The sequence below is a fragment of the Theropithecus gelada genome, chromosome 8 (genome assembly GCF_003255815.1).
Source record: "Theropithecus gelada isolate Dixy chromosome 8, Tgel_1.0, whole genome shotgun sequence".
NCBI classification, from domain to species: domain Eukaryota; kingdom Metazoa; phylum Chordata; class Mammalia; order Primates; family Cercopithecidae; genus Theropithecus; species Theropithecus gelada.
Genome location: NC_037676.1, coordinates 38,365,003 through 38,382,655, shown reverse-complemented (window position 1 = coordinate 38,382,655; position 17,653 = coordinate 38,365,003). Strand labels below are relative to the sequence as shown.

Below are 17,653 nucleotides of genomic sequence, written 5' to 3'. Positions count from 1 at the left end.
ATAATGTGGTCTTTGTGGAAAACATCATGCTGGTTCTAAAAATATTAAACACAGAATTAGCATATCATCCAGGAATTCCACATCTACGTATATGCCCAAAAATAGTAAAAGCAGAGACTCAAGCAGATATTTCTTTTTATATATATATATATATACTTTAAGTTCTAGGGCACAACGTGCAGGTTTGTTACATATGTATACATGTGCCATGTTGGTGTGCTGCACCCATTAACTCGTCATTTACATTAGGTATATCTTCTAATGCTATCCCTACCCCCTACCCCCACCCCACAATAGGCCCTAGTGTGTGATGTTCCACTTCCTGTGTCCAAGTGTTGTCATTGTTCAATTCCCACCTATGAGTGAGAACATGCGGTGTTTGGTTTTCTGTTCTTGTGATAGCTTGCTGAGAATGATGGCTTCCAGCTGCATCCATGTCCCTACAAAGGACACAAACTCATCCTTTTTTATGGCTGTATAGTATTCCATGATGTATATGTGCCACATTTTCTTTTTTTTTTTTGAGACGGAGTCTTGCTCAGTCGCCCAGGATGGAGTGCAGTGTCATGATCTCGGCTCACTGCAAGCTCTGACACCCGGGTTCACGCCATTCTCCTGCCTCAGCCCCCTAAGCAGCTGGGACTGCAGGCACCCACCACTATGCCCAGCTAATTTTTTTTTTTTTGTATTTTTAGTAGAGACGGGATTTCACCATGTTAGCCAGGATGGTCTCGATCTCCTGACTTCGTGATCCACCCGTATCGGCCTTCCAAATTGCTGGGATTACAGGCATGAGCCACCGTGACTGACCGTGCCACATTTTCTTAATCCAGTCTGTCACTGATGGACATTTGGGTTGATTCCAAGTCTTTGCTATTGGGAATAGTACTGCAATAAACATCCGTGTGCATGTGTCTTTATAGCAGCATGATTTATAATCCTTTGGGTATATACCCAGTGATGGGATGACCAGGTCAAATGATATTTCTAGTTCTAGATCCTTGAGGAATCGCCACACTGTTTTCCACAATGGTTGAACTAGTTTACAGTCCCACCAACAGTATAAAAGTGTTCCTATTTCTCCACATCCTCTCCAGCACCTGTTGTTTCCTGACTTTTTAATGATCGCCATTCTAACTGGTGTGAGATGGTATCTCATTGTGGTTTTGATTTGCATTTCTCTGATGGCCAGTGATCATGAGCATTTTTTCATGTGTCTGTTGGCTGTATGAATGTCTTCTTTTGAGAAATGTCTGTTCATATCCTTTGCCCACATTGTGATGGGGTTGTTTGTTTTTTTCTTGTAAATTTGTTTGAGTTCTTTGTATGTTCTGGATATTAGCCCTTTGTCTGATGAGTAGATTGCAAAAATTTTCTCCCATTCTGTAGGTTGCCTGTTCACTCAGATGGTAGTTTCTTTTGCTGTGCAGAAGCTCTTTAGTTTAATTAGATCCCATTTGTCAATTTTGGCTTTTGCTGCCGTTGTTTTAGGTGTTTTAGACATGAAGTCCTTGCCCATGCCTATGTCCTGAATGGTATGACCTAGGTTTTTTTCTAGGGTTTTTATGGTTTTAGGTCTAACATTTAAGTCTCTAATCTATTTTGATTTAATTTTTGTATAAGGAGTACGGAAAGGATCCAATTTCAGCTTTCTACTTATGGCTAGCCAATTTCCCGGCACCATTTATTAAATAGGGAATCCTTTCCCCATTTCTTGTTTTTGTCAGGTTTATCAAAGATCAGATGGCTGTAGATGTGTGGTATTATTTCTGAGGACTCTGTTCTGTTCCATTGGTCTGTATCTCTGTTTTGGTACCAGTACCATGCTGTTTTGGTTACTGTAGCCTTGTAATATAGTTTGAAGTCAGGTAGCATGATGCCTCCAGCTTTGTTCTTTCGGCTTAGGATTGTCTTGGCAATGCGGGCTCTTTTTTGGTTCCATATGAACTTTAAAGCAGTTTTTTCCAATTCTGTGAAAAAGCCATTGGTAGCTTAATGGAGATGGCATTGAATCTATAAATTACCTTGGGCAGTATGGCCATTTTCACAATGTTGATTCTTCTTATCCATGAGCATGGTATGTTCTTCCATTGGTTTGTGTTCTCTTTTATTTCACTGAGCAGTGGTTTGTAGTTCTCCTTGAAGAGGGCCTTTACATCCCTTGTAAATTGGATTCCTAGGTATTTTATTCTCTTTGAAGCAATTGTGAATGGGAGTTCATTCATGATTTGGCTCTCTGTTTGTTACTGGTATATAAGAATGCTTGTGATTTTTGCACACTGATTTTGTATCCTGAGACTTTGCTGAAGTTGCTTATCAGCTTAAGGAGATTTGGGGCTGAGACAATGGGGTTTTCTAAATAGACAATCATGTCATCTGCAAACAGGGACAATTTGACTTCTTCTTTTCCTAACTGAATACCCTTGATTTCTTTCTCTTGCCTGATGCCCTCTCTCACCACTCCTATTCAACATAGTGTTGGAAGTTCTGGCTAGGGCAATCAGGCAAGAGAGGGCATCCCTGTCTTGTGCCAGTTTTCAAAGGGAATGCTTCCAGTTTTTGCCCATTCAGTATGATATTGGCTCCAAGTTTGTCATAAATAGCTCTTATTATTTTGAGATACATTCCATCAATACCGAATTTATTTAGAGCTTTTAGCATGAAGGACTGTGGAATTTTGTCAAAGGCCTTTTCTGCATCTATTGAGATAATCATGTGGTTTTTGTCTTTGTTTCTGTTTATATGCTGGATTATTTTTATTGATTTGCATATGTTGAACCAGCCTTGCATCCCAGGGATGAAGCCCACTTGATCATGGTGGATAAGCTTTTTGATGTGCTGCTGGATTCTGTTTGCTAGTATTTTATTGAGGATTTTTGCATCAATGTTCATCAGGGATATTGGTCTAAAATTCTCTTTTTTTGTTGTGTCTCTGCCAGGCTTTGGTATCAGGATGATGGTGGCCTCATAAAATGAGTTAGGGAGGATTCTCTCTTTTTCTATTGATTGGAGTAGTTTCAGAAGGAATGGTAGCAGCCCCTCCTTGTACTCAAGCAGATGTTTCTATACCCATGCTTATAGCAGCATTATTCACAATAGCCAAAACATGGAAAACCCAAAAGTTTATTGACAAGTAAATGGATAACCATAATAAGGTGTAGAGATACAATGGAAGATTATTCACCCTTGAAATGAACAATCCTGTCGCACCCTATAATGTAGATATAAACTGAAGACCTTATGATCAGTGAAATAAGCCTGTCACAACATGACAAATATTATACGATTCTGCTTCTATCATGTACCTAGAGTAGTCAAACTCAGAGTCAAAGTGGAATGGTGGTTACCAGGGGCTGAGTTCTGCTTCCATTAGTACCTAGGTTAGTTAGATTCATGGAGTCAAAGCAGAATAATGGTGGTTCCCCTAGGGAGAGGGAAAAATGGTGGATTAATATTGAGTGGGTAAAAAATTTCAGTTTTGCAGAATGAGAAAATTCTGAAGCAGGGTGGTGGTGATGGTTGCACATCAATGTGTATGTACTTAATGCAGTTCACAGAAAGAAATATGATACACTAAAATAGATTATGTTATATAAGTAAATATTAAGTATACATGAAGGGATTATAAGTAAATTTATGTCAATAAATATGTATTTTTATGTCAATAAAATAAGTACATTTATGACAATATTACATATTGTCAATGATAGTGTATTGTCAATTATATGTATAAGTGTATTGACTTGACATACAAAATGTGTAATGCACTTTGGGGCCCAGTCAGAGAAGGCTAAAAACACTTTTAAATTCAAATATATTCATTCTTTAACTGTGTTGAGTTCTAAATTTCTATAATTCAAATTCTGGCATGATTTGATCATTTTTCAAATAGTTAAAAAGGTACTCTCATGTTTTCAGATAAAAGTGTACCCTTGTTTCCAAAACAACGTGCTGCTCCTAAAAACAATGGTCTTTTGATCAGTTTCTACATTTTTTCACCTTTGCTCATTTTAATTGCTATTGTTAGTCTTAAATGGAATAAAATGAAGAGATTTTGGAGTAAAGTGGGAACAGTAAGCAGCAGGTAAGTAAATGTATTATTTTTAATTTAATATTAAAATTGATTATGGGAAGAATTCAGTGCAATTCAGAATCCAAGAAGGGACTCTGGGGTGGATTGGATTAATGTTTCGAAATATTGAGTAAGCTCGCCTGTAATCCTAGCACTTTGGGAGGCCGAGGCAGGCAGATTGCCTGAGCTCAGGAATGTGAGACCAGCCTGGGCAACACAGTGAAACCCCATCTCTACTAAAATACAAAAAATTAGCCGGGCGTGCTGGCATGCATCTGTAGTCCCAGCTGTCCCAGGTACTTGGGAGGCTGAAGCAGGAGAATTGCTTGAACCCAGAAACCGGAGGTTGCAGTGAGCCAAGATCATGCCACTGCACTCCAGCCGGGGCAACAGAGTGAGACAAGAAATATTGAGTAAGTTCTCAGCATATAACAGTTTTTTGTTTGTTTTTTGTTTTGTTGTGTTGTGTTTTTATTTCAGTCATCTGAGTATCCTGCATGTTCTTACAGGGCCAAGAACAATTAAAGCTATTCAGTAAAGCCTCATTGCCTTTCACATAGAAATTCAAGTTCTCTGCAATTGTTTAGGAAGTTCTGTTGACTTCCCAAGGAACCCCATTTCTCTTGCATTGACAACCAGTTGTGCCAAAAGGTCCACAGAAATAGTCAGGGAAGAAAATTTTGTGAATAGAATATGTAGAAGGTAAGAAAAATAGGATATGGTACAGAATGAGGGAGAGAACTCAGATAGGACACTTTGTATTTTGTGCATAATTAATATGGCTCATGTTTTTCGGAAATTATAGGTAAGGTAACTTGTACAGCTTTTTTTTTTTTTTTACTCTAACACCACATCAAACCATAATTTGCTTTATGAATATGTAGGGATTTGAGAATTCAAAAGGAAGAACAAGTGGGATCATTGATTAAAACTGACAAAATCTGATCACAACAGCCTAAGTTTTACAACAGTAAGTGGTTTCAGGGCCGCCAGGGTAAGAAATGAAGTAGGGCTGAAGCAAAAAAGGATAGCAATGAACCAGATGATCAGGTACTAGGTCATTCTCTTTAGGAGGCGAAGGCTTTATAATTGACGTCACCCCTTCTTTTCTATGTCTGTTGTTTCCAAATTGACTCCTCTGCTTGCACTTGGCCACTTGATACATATTAATTGATTAATTAGTGCCCATCTAGCTTTTTAAACTTTTCTTGATTTCGCTCAAGATTACAGTGTTTCCTAATGTTATCTCTTTTATACAGATCTATCTCAGAAGACAGCAGTAGTAACAACAGCCAGTCACAGAGTTAAAGGTGATGTGAAATAATCAAATTGTTAAGAATATAACTCATGGAGTATTTTTTTACTTTTAGCAATACCTCAGTATGAAAAAACTATTATTCCTATATTTCATCATCTTGACTCCTATTTATTAATACCATATAGTAAAACAAAGATAAGAGAATATATTTGATGTTAATCATGTTTTATACTTATTTAGAAATAGTTAATGTTAACTAATATTAGCCAGAGATGTATTGAACAACATTTTTGTAATAAGGAATGGTGTTACAGAGATTATAAATATTTTTGTAAAATATTCATAAACAATCATACCTCCTCTGGCCTTATTTAAGGTTCTCATTGGGCGATTTACACAGATTGTCTCTCCACATTTACGATGATTGATCCTTACTAAAATGCCGTAGATATTGTTACCGGTATTTTAGAGATGAGGAAATGAATAAAAGGAAATAAATTGATTCCCCAAGAAAATAGAATTTTAGTGAGTATTGTAGTGGAGTTTAACTTAAGACAATCGGACTTCAGAATTTAAACTCTTAAGATTGCCACAATCTTGAACAAATATAGCCTGATATATGACTGGGGATTGGGAATGGAATTTACATCGATTGAGACACATGAGATGCCAGGCAAAATGTTAAATGCACCTTTCTTCAAAGGCAGAAAGATACTTTTTAAAAAATTTTTAACATGGGATAAAATAGGCATTCATATATATTGTTCAAAGTTCTAATTCATATGTGTAAAGAAATAATTGTATTTGATGTGTTAGGCCTATCACTGGGAGTAAATGGAAAATTCAAAACTTCAACCATGAGTGAGATCAAGAGTTCATCTAATTACTTAGCTGCCATTCCCTCATATCTGACTATGTTGACAGTTAAGTCAATGGATCTTTGTTTCCTTATCTGCCACTAAGCATTGGGAATTAGAGAGACACTAGGGCCCAAGCTTTCTTATTTTAAATTATAAGTGGATCATCATAAATACTACTCCCCTTATCCTAGGAAAAAGTCAAAACCAGACATCCAGGCTTTCCCAGAGATAAAGATAGAGCTTTTCCATTCCAGCTGCACATCAAATCTACCCCACACAGGCATATATTGGCATTATCCATGCAAATATCTTCACAGCAGCTTTCAAAACATATATATGTTATATGATGCTAAAATAAGTCAGGAATGTTGGAGAAATATCAGGGATGTCATTCTATCTGGAGAAGAGTTACCAAGAGGGTTGCAGTTGTGATGAGGTCAGAGAAGTAACACCCATGGAGGGTCTTGGTGCTCTTGGAGGCCATCTGTCTTACTTTGAGTGAAAAGGAGGAATCACTGGATGGTGCATGTGACTTACACTTTAAAAAGCTGCTTTGTTGAAAACAAACAGCTATACGATGGCAAGAGTAGATATGGAGAAACTACTGCAGTAATCCAGGAGAGAAAAGATGGCGCTTCAGACCGGGGTGGTAAGGATGGTCTTATGGATACATTTTGAAGGTAATGCAACAGAATGTACTGACAGTTTGGATGCAGAATGTAAGAAAAAAATGCTTAAATAATATGGCTATTGATAGACAGCAGGAAAATAGCAAGGCTAAAAAGTAAAACCACCCCTCTTTATTTACAAAATTTTGGCTTTTTTTTTTTGAGATGGAGTCTCACTCTGTTGCCCAGGCTGGAGTGCAATGGTGCAATATTGACTCACTGCAACCTCTGCCACCTGGGTTCAGGTGATTCTCCTGCCTCAGCCTCCTGAGTAGCTGAGACTACAGGCACACACCACCACACTCAGCTAATTTTTGTATTTTTAGTACAGACAGGGTTTCACCATGTTGGCCAGGATGGTCCCGATATCCTGACCTCGTGATCTGCCCGCCTTGGCCTCCCAAAGTGCTGGGAATTTGCAAGTTTATGAATGCTGAGATGTAAAATCCATGTAGGTAACCATGAGCCAAAATAAGTATCTTGTATGTCACAATGAGGAGTTGAAATATTCTTCTATATGACCAAGAACGTAGGTAAGGTACTTTTCAAGATGGTAAGAAACGGATTTGGTACTATATGTCTTGCAGTTTACAAATTTCACTGGGATAAAATAGGGAAAGTAGATTCAGTCACAAATGGAAAGTAGTGAAGCTGTTAAGAGACTGTTGAATGCACAGGAAAGGTGTGATGAGGACAGGATTGGAGAGGAGGAAAAGCACAAAAATGTTTTCAGAGGTATGACAGAGGCCCGATCTGTTAGAGTAGTGACTGGATGGACGTTTTTGGGTTAGAATAAAAGAGAGAACTAAAAAAACCTCCACTCTTCTGACAGAATGGATAGTGACACCTTTTACCAGTGACACATTTTATAGTAGAGAAATAACTGGTTTTGTTTGGGGTGAGGAAGTGGAGAGGATTGAAGAGTTAGTTTGTCTTTGAACAAGTGTATGTTAGAACCCACTGGAAATGCACAGAGGGTTTTTGAAAGTTCTTTTCCTCCTCAGATACATAGAGAAAAATTTATAGTAATTCTTTCCTATTTTTTCACATATTTCTATTGCTGTTTTTTTCTGTTTCCTTTTTGTGGTTTTCCTTTATAATTTTCTTCTGTTTCTTTGTTGATGATTTTCATTTATCCATGTAAAGTTTAGAGACTGTGTAAATTTAAAATATAAATATCAATTTATAATATTCCCTTTTAATGTAGCTATCATAATCCATTTATGAAACATAAATTTAGATTTATAAATTTCCTGAATCACAGACATAGACTGCACCAGTGTAATCAGTGTCTCTTTATACTAATTAAGTGCTCTACCAATAGTTGAATAGTAAATAACAGCTTTTATTAACAATGGAGATTTAACATTTTTATTTTTTTGTATTTTCTCTGCAACAGTAACCAAGTGATAAAATCAAAGCCATCAGATGAAGAAAGCATATTACCAAGAAACTCACCATTAACTTAAAACTTTCAATTTCACAAAACAAAATAAATCATATGACTAAAAGCATACAAGCTTGTGTCTATTGATTCTTCTACCTTCCATGATCCTTTAGCAGGAGATGAGCAGCTTTGTCTCTTTGTAACTTTGGAAGTTGTTACATCATAAGATTTAAAGCCTTCTGAAACAGGAGAGTTCAGTGATCTCCTTCACAGGACATGTGGCAGGGGAGTGGCTCACCTGTTCGGATGCCCCTGCTCAAAGCCCTCGTTTGCTCATCTGCTTGTCTTGCCACATCTGTAGCAGTTAACAGGTACACCCTGGGAATTCTGGGGTTTGTGGGCTTGCTTGGTAGACATTAAAGCCCTTGTCTCTTTCCTGTATTTCCTCTCTCTTTCCTGGACCTCTCTGTCTCTATTACAAAAGACTGAAGTGGCCACTTTCAGGAAGTTCTATAAAGTACTATCTGGTCCCAGGACCTGTTTTTTGCAGCTTCCTCCTGATATCAGGGGCTGCCTGAATAATAAACTTATCCTTTAGGATTAGTTGTTCCTCAACTGAATCGGGAGATAGACAGGTACTTTACCAAGGCCTCACTAAGTCCTTCCAAGAAGGCAGTGGGATTTTCATCAACTCCCTGGTCAATCATGGATAACTTAGTATAATTGAGAGGCTTGGTCCTGGTCCTACACAAGTCCTCCATTATGCACACCTGAAAGTGTCTCCTCTTCCAGTCTCCCATCTCACCATTGGGATCCCATCCAGGGTTATTCATTAGTACTGTCTCTCTTCCAGTTGGATAATGTTCACCTTCTTCCCTGATGCTGTATGTGCTACAAAGCTCATCCCCAAATCTCTCTGCTGCTTGAAGAGCAGCCTGCTTCTCTGTGTCTGTCAGGGTCTGATTCAAAAGTAACACCGTGTCTCTCCAGGAGAGTTCAAATACTTGGATGGAATTCTGGAAAGCCTCTATATATTGGACAGGGCCATCTTAAAACTTGCCAAGAGCCCCCTTAATTTGCTTTAACTCCTGTAGTGAGAAGGGGATCTGGACTTTACAGGGGTCAAACTCACCAGGCATCTGAAGCATCTGTTGAAAGGGCAAGGGTGAGACGGGGGCTTGTCTCAGGTGAAGATTTCTAGGAGGGGGTAAGTGAGAGGCTGAAGTTGGATAGGGAGATTGAGGTGGACCTGGAGGAGCAGGGCTGGAGAAAACTGGCTCCTCTGCTGGGGGTGCCTCTAGGATTTGTATCTTTAGTTCCCTTAGCTCACCCCTTGCAGCCTTTCCTGAGACAACAAACAGTAGGGCTGGATCTCTCCTACACTGTTAGCAAAGGTCTGGATGACCTTTCAAGGTATAGAAAGCCTGCCCATATGGGGCCTCACACCATCTGTCCTCACATCTACAGAAAAGGTCCAACTGCCTGATGGTACTGAAATGAATGGTCTTCCAGTCCATAATTTGGCCAAAAATTTATGCAGAGGGCTATGAGGCATTCTTCCTTCACATTCTGAGTGTCAAAGCAGTTCCAGTGGTTCAGAATACACTTCAGAGGAGTATAAGCTGGGGATGGTAAAGACAGCTGATTGCCCATTCTGAAAGATAGGGAATAGAGGCATCCCTCAACTCTCTTATTTCTTTCAGTGAAAACTCGGGGTGTGAACATCCTCCCTTTCTCTTCCATCTTTTTGTCCCCAAGTCCTGGCAACCTTAGCAGGTGCCATGCATGGGTGCTAATGCAGCATGCACCCATGAAGCAGGGAAGGCCTAGAGAATAGGAATTATCCACTCTCACCTATGCCTCCATCTTCCCAACTGTTGGCAAACTTTGAGTTCCCTGGGCCTCATTATGCCATGGAACATAGCCACCTTTCATGAGGTGGGGGTGTTTAGTTGGCAGGAATTTGTCCTGCCCATCTACATTGTGCCTGTTGCCTGGCTTTGGATCCCTCATATCTGATTTTCCTTACTAGGACTTCAGCCTGATGCTTGGAATCGAGTTTCAGACAAAGTATTTCAGGGACTGTGTCTGTTTAGATTGTCTCAAATGAGCTCTGCTGAATTTTCAGTTATCAGTAGGGGTCACTCTTCCATTATTTTCTCTATTATAAGCAGAGTGCTGGGGGTAGGAACCCTCTCTAAGAAAATGTAAAAAAAAAAAAAAAAAAAAAAAAAAACAGCTTACGAGGCAAAAGAGGAAGGTCCTGGGGGAAGAACCCCTTGCTCAGTGCAAATGGGTCCCTTTAATCCTTGTATTCTTCCTCTGGTTCAGATCTGGCTAAATTCCTTGGCTGGGGAGGAAAAGTTCTGTTGGCACAATGGGCAGGTAGCTGGCTGTGCTAGGTCCCTGTGGCAGCCACAGTCTTTTCCTGTTCCTCTTGTGCATGCTGTGGACACCTCTAGGTGCCTGAGCCAGGACAGGAGGGGGTAACGAGAGGACATGCTGGGGACCACACGTGCCTGTGGCTGTCAGGCTGGGGATGGCACATTTAAGAACAAACGAAAAGTATTGGTTCTGATTTGCATCTTTGATGGCTGAGCCAAGTGCTCATTCTATTTAATATTATTGCCACAACATGTAGCAAAACCTTTGACACTATAAAGGAAGAGATAAGAGCCGTTTTAAACTGTGAGAGAAGAAAAGACACCAATGGAAGTCTGGGGTCTTGGCCTACAGAATTCAGTCCTGGGGCCTTTCAGCAAAAAAAAAAAAAAAAAAAAAAAAAAGTGCTTTTGGTTGCCCCATGGCTTTACTCCAGTCCCATGTGATGGCTAGACCTCCCTGGAGGGAAACAGAGCAGGAAGGAGAGAGGTGGCAGAGTCTCAGAGAAGAGGCAGATCTGACAGTTTTGCTTTTTAACTCACCTTTCTTTGTATCCTGGACTGGACCCCAGGTGAAACAGGAGAGTTCCTGGATCTCTTCACAGGAGGTATGACAGGGGTGTGGCTTGCCCATTCAGTGCCAACACTGCTCAAACCCTTAACGTGATGGGGAGCACACAGACAGGGAGGTGCAGGAACCAGATTGAGTACTTTGGGTTCCAGACCCATGGTAGTGTCTAGGAGGTGGGTGCCTGCAACCCCAGTATTACAGAGCTCTTTCCACTTTGCCGTTCACATAAGGCTTATGTTAACCAGTTCAGTGGACCCTCTGCCTTTTTGCAAGGGCAGAGGGCCAATGTGACAGCTCTCTGTATTCCAGCTCCTGCCTGGAAGAATTGGGTCACACATGGGCTTGAAGAATTTGTAAGAGTTAAAGAAAGAGGAAAGAAACACAAAAAGTGGCCCAACAGTCAAAGACTGGTTTATTTTGGAGAATGAACCTGAGAGGGCCTTCTGGATGATTTTTTTTTTTTTTTTTTTTTTTTTTTTTGGTCAGGAGCTCTGTCTCTTACAGACTCAGAGTATTTATTGGTTTTTTAGGGTGAGAGAGCTTATCACAAGCTTGGAATGTTTCTGTGTGGGGGAGAAGTTTATGGCAGAGTTGGAACGTCTCTGATCAGAGAGGAGGTTATCTTGAGGCTGACATCCCTCCAGCGAGAGGGGAGGGTTATCTTGGGGCTGGTATGTTTCTGGTCAGGGAGGGGTTTGGAATGTTTCTGGTTGGAGATGTTATTTGTGGTTTATGGTCATGCTGACCTTACCCATTAAGCTGATGCCATTTGGATTTAGGCAGTTTTTGATCAAGGTGAACTTTAAAATGACTGTGCTTGTCCAAGACCATGATGCTCCTGCTCTGTCAAGATGAATGCGAGGTTTTATTGAGTGATGGAGGTAGCTCTCAGTGGGATGGATGAGGAGCTGGAAGAGGGGAATGGAGTGGGAAGATGACCTTCCCCTGGAGTTGAGCATCAAGTGGCCAGACTCCTCTCCAGCTGACCCTTGCCAAACTCTTCTCAGTGTTCAGACTTTCCTTCTCTTCTCTTTTTCTCTGCCATGTCACTCTGCTGTCCATCTGCTTGTTTTGTCTCCTCGTCTGCTTGTCTGCTTCTAGATGCTAGAGTTCAAGGTTTATGTGAGTACAAGATAGGGGTCATGGTGGGCCAAAAGGCAACTTTTTGGGCATGAAAACGGGAATGCCTGTTCTGTTAGGGCCATGATATCCAGGCTTGAAGGTGGGCCTTTTCTGGGGAACCACCCTCTTCCACGCTGTGTTTCCCTTTCTCCAATCCATATCACTTCCATTGTCCACTGCTCCTGCCCACTCTCAGATGCCCATGGCATGCTGACTGCTCTCATCCCAAGACAGGACACCTGCAGCCCACCCCCCTCTAATAGTTAATTATCCCCTTGTCCTATTCATTCTAGGTTTTGGAATATTGAGAGAGGAAGTATTCATGAGTAAGGTCAGCTCCACAGTCACATTAGTCATTAGCCTAAATCCTACCTTAAATGAATTGCTCAATCTGAGCTCTGGGTCATAGACACCTGTACCACCAGGTATTATGCTTCCTTGGCCCTGTATAAACTGCTCTAGAATATTTCTCTGTCCTTTGGGAAAACCCAAACTTGCCACTCTGTCTTCCCTGAAGCTGGGCTTTTCTGGGTAAGATTTTCTTGTCTTGGTCTCCCCTCCCCTCGACCTCTTGCTGAGATGGGGGCACTTCTACACATCGCAGAGCATTACACATGGATTAGGGATCCACCAGCCCACCTGGAGCCCAATTAGGACCTACAGAGTCTCCATCACAAACCAAGATGCTCCTGGGACAGGGGTAGAGGAGCCTCATCACAGAGGTCCAGAGTTTCCTATTCCAAATATCCATCAACTGAAGAATGGATAAACAAAAGGTGGTATATCCACTCTTACTCAACATGGTTGATCCTTGAAACCATTATATTAAGTAAATAAAGCCAGTCACCAACACTAGATATTTACATGTGTATTTATTTGTATGGTATGTCTAGAACAGGAACAGCTCTTAGTTTAATGGTTTTTTTTAGGGAGTAGAGGTGTGGGATAAAGAACTCGTGTATGGGAAGGTGATGGCTAAAGGGTATAGGGTTTCTTCATAATAAGATGAAACTTATCTCAAATTGATTATGCTGATGGTCACACATACCAGTGAACATACTAACAATCATTTAGTCTTATGCTTTAAGTGGGTGATTTTTGTGGTATGTGAATTATATCTTAATAAGGCTGTTTAAAATGCAAATTGGGATTGTTCTACTAGATTTTTCTCAACCTCATGGCAATGAGGGCAATTTTGGGCCTTTATGCTCACTGTCCTGCCTCTATCTTATGATTTCTATTGCCCAGATGTACCAGTCTCTAGTAGGCCTGAGTTTTAGCCCTGACCAGAGTTTTATTTTGAAACTGTCAACACAGTTCATCCCTGTAACATGGTGTACTGGGGTTTTAGGTAAGGAATGGGATAAAAGATGAGTTAAGGCTGGGCTCTGTGGCTTATGCCTGTAATCCCAGCAGGTTGGGAGCCAAGGTGGGTGGATCACAAGGTCAGGAGTTCGAGACCAGCGTGGCCAACATAGTGAAACCCCATCTGTACTAAAAATACAAAAAAAAAATTAGCCAGGAGTGGTGGCGGGCACCTGTAATCCCAGTTACTTGGGAGGCTGAGGCAGGAGAATTGCTTGAACCCAGGAAGCAGAGGTTTCAGTGAGCCAAGATTGTGCCACTGCACCCCAGCCCAGGCAACAGTGCAAGACTTCATCTCAAAAAAAAAAAAAAAAAAAAAGAATTAGTTCTGGACATGTGCAGTTTAAGATATTTGTCAAAGTTCAGGAAGGCAGATACATACTCTTCCTTTTACAGTGGTGTCACTTTTCCTCTCTCCCCTTGCCTTGCTGCCCTTCTGATCTCCACAGGTTCTTCAGTAGTGCTTAGAATCACCATTTACACAACACAGTCAGGTTGCATTTTAAAGCTTTTCTTTCCCTTTCTCCACTGATTGTAATCTAGTATTTTTTAAAAGATGCATAGTTGAGAAAAAGTGCTTTTTGATGGAATTATCAGGATAAAGTATCATTTTCTTGATTTGTTTTCATTTGCAAACATATTAAACATTTAAGTCGGCAGTGTATGTAAGAAGTTGTTAGTAGAAATTGCTAGTAATGGTAATTAATATTTCTATTTTCCTGTTTCTCCATAATAAATAAATCCTACCAGAAAAAAAAAAAAAAAAAACTGTGATGCAGAGACAGTTTCAAGAACTTCACTATGAGTCCAAATGATGCTTATTTGCCTTTACATCACTACTAAAGGGTTTAAAGAATTTAAGCTTCCCCACAGCAAAGCAGTTGTGCTCCATTGTGTGTGTTTGTGTCTGGTGTTTCCTCTCCTTGCCCTGCTGAAGCTTCCCAGGCCCTTGGATTCCATAATGCTGAGCCAACTCAGGCAGAAAGCAACCTCAGTTGTCACCTTAAGGGCTCTGGGACAGCACACGATACTCTGAAGTGGCCCTTTGGCCCAGTGACCAAGAGCTTCCATGAGCCTCAGGGGGCCTTTGTCCTTGGCTGTGCTTCCTGCAGTCTGGCCAAGCCATGTTCTTTCCCTTTACCTTCCTTGCTGAGCATGGAAGCCTTCAAGCCCACCTAAGTCCATAGTAGCCTAAAATTTATTTTCCTTTTGCTCAGAAAAAGGTTGGACTATTCCTGGAAAACAATTTCCTGTATCTCTGAGATCCTCTACAGCCCCTTTCCTGGATCCCATGCTGGTGCCTCTCATGTGTCACACCTTCTCAGATCAGGCCACGTGAGCCAAGGACATTATCAGAGGAGATATCTGAGTTCTGCATCAGGGCCCAGGGTCTTAGCTACCCACACACAGCAGGACTTTCAGGGTCTCCCCACTCCGTGATGGAGAATAGAGATGGGGATGCACTGCCTTCAATCTGAGGAGAAATGGGCTCCAGTGTGATTCAGAAGAGAAACTGGACTATCCTGTGGAACTGCAGAGACTGATTTTTTTTGTTTGATATTTCGTATCTCAATCACTTTAAATGTGCCATTGATAATGTCGTGAAAGTGTATATCACACTGGAGAATGGACACTCATAAATAACTTTTCCTACATTTTGACCCCACCATCGATTCAGGATTAATAAGTATTGCTTGACTGAGGTGATTGTTGATACAAACAACATAAAATCAAAAAACATTTTTCAACTGCAGATTCTGAAGGAATATTCTTGCATACCCCAGTTCCACAGAAGATAGGGCAAAATGAGGATGAAATTTCAGAGAAGGTAAACGACCAATAATATTGATTTTACAAGTTGTAATTTTGAAGCATTTTTACTTCGTGTGTTTATTTTCATTTTTATTTTATTTATATTTGTACAAATGTATAGGGTGCATGATTTTTTTTTTGAAATTTCAGGCCATGTGTATAATACACGGTTATCAAGTGAGGGTATTTAGGGTGCCCATCACCTGATTACATAACATTTCATTAAATATAGTCATCCTACTCTGCTATCAAGCATTTAATTTATTCTCTCTACTTATTGTATGTTTGTACCCTTTAACGATAAGATATTATTTTTTCTTCAAGCTTAGATTTTCCTTTTTAAAGTTTTTGTACAATATTTAAATTCACAAATGCAGTAAAATGTACAGTTTTATTGATCTATTTTTCACTTAGGATTCATCAGGTCTTGTATATTAGATCTGTGAGAATTTTGCGTTTTAAAGAAATAAGCTACATATTTATAAATCTCCAACTGAGTATAAGCCATTAAAATAAAGAACAACAAGTTATATATTATGTCTAATGTGAAATTGAATATAGTTATACAAGCGGTTATTGGTGGGAAATTAATCTAGTTGCATACTTATTAATATTTATAATGTATAAATCATATATGTGTTTATTTTTTAAAAGACTTTATTTAGTATATTGTATATATCACAAAATTCACTGACATGTAAAATTCAATTTTTTAAATAACTTTATGCAGTTTTGCAGCCATCAACCATGTATCAGCTTTAGAACATTTTATTTTCCAAATGAGAGCTTTCATGTCATTTCAGTTAATCTCTGTTCTCACCCACAGCTCCAGGCAACAATAAATCTCTGCTTTCTCTTTCCTGGTTTGCTTTTTTATTTTTCAAAATTTCATACAAATGAAATCAAACAGCCTCTTCTCTGCCTGCATCTTTTAAAATACATATTTATAACAACTGCCCCTTGTCTGCCTGCAACCATGTACTTGAACAAGGCTGGAGAAAATTATTCTCACTTAATTCATGACTACCACCCTAATTAATGAAGGCTTACAAACGTCATGTTGGCCTTTCATGACTCTACAACTGCAATAAAAATGTTTATTTTTAAGAGATCATCGATGGTCCCTGTATTTTTTAATGACAATGGCTGTTTTTTAATCTTCACTTTTCTTGATCCTGTTTGCAGCATTTGGCATAGCTGGTAAGTGTCTACTCCATGAATTATTTTCTTCATTTAGCTTATAGAGTATTCCAGTCTCATGATTTAACTCTTGCCATTGCAGTTATTCTCTCTCTTTTTCTCTCTCTCTCAACTCTCTCAAAGATTTGCTAATAACAATAATGTCAGTCATACAGAATTATTAATACACATTTACAGGAAGACAAAAGTTGTGAAAACTCTCTATACTCTTGACCACCTATGACCCAACAAGTATTCTCTTGTGCCTGGGTTTTATCACTGTCACGTGCACCGTCTGTCTACGACAGTCAAATTGAAGCAGTGGTCAAATAAATGCAATAAAATATTTGAACTAAATACTCAACCTGGAAAAAAATACCAATCTTGAGTAACATGTCTAGCTCAAGAGAGAAGCACGTGAAAATAAATGTCAAAGACAGCTGTCTTGCTTTAAAATGTGAAGAATCAGAATACAAACAGCTGATTTCTTATTATATGCATAAAACAAATACTTCTGGAATAAGAATTATCAAAGATAAATAGAAATAATGTTTGAGTTATGAATTTAATATTATATATGTTTATAAACAATAAAATTAATGTGAATGTATAGGATTCATATAACAGCATTTTTTGATGATGGTAATTTCACTATGTCTTAGCAATTAAGTAATTGGTTGAAATTCATAGAAATGGTGTATCAGAGAGTTCAGACTTTCTTAACACTGGAACAGACTCTGTGACTCCTTTGGATCAGATATTAACGTGTGTGGCTGTGTATGTGTTCATTCAACAAATACTTAGTGTCTCCTATCTGACAGGCCCTCTTCTAGGCACTGAGATACAGCAGTAAACAAAAAACAAAATTCTTAGTTTTCTAGTGTTTTAGATAACAATAAATTAAGCCTAGGTGGGAAAGACTGGTGGTAACAAAATGTAAATTGGATGACATGGAAAATTTTATTGAAGAGGTAAATA

The 17,653-nt window shown here is 39.4% G+C and overlaps 1 protein-coding gene across 1 annotated transcript in view; it reads left to right on the top strand.

The window, feature by feature from the left end:
- Positions 1-8,372, top strand: part of LOC112630041 (A disintegrin and metallopeptidase domain 3-like) — an 80,325-nt gene extending 71,953 nt beyond the window's left edge. The window contains exons 19-21 of the mRNA XM_025394075.1: positions 3,919-4,084; positions 5,332-5,382; positions 8,258-8,372. Coding sequence (XP_025249860.1) covers positions 3,919-4,084; positions 5,332-5,380 — 215 coding nt within the window. The 3' untranslated portion in view covers positions 5,381-5,382; positions 8,258-8,372. The remainder of the gene's footprint in view (positions 1-3,918; positions 4,085-5,331; positions 5,383-8,257) is intronic.
- Positions 8,373-17,653: the final 9,281 nt, after the last annotated feature.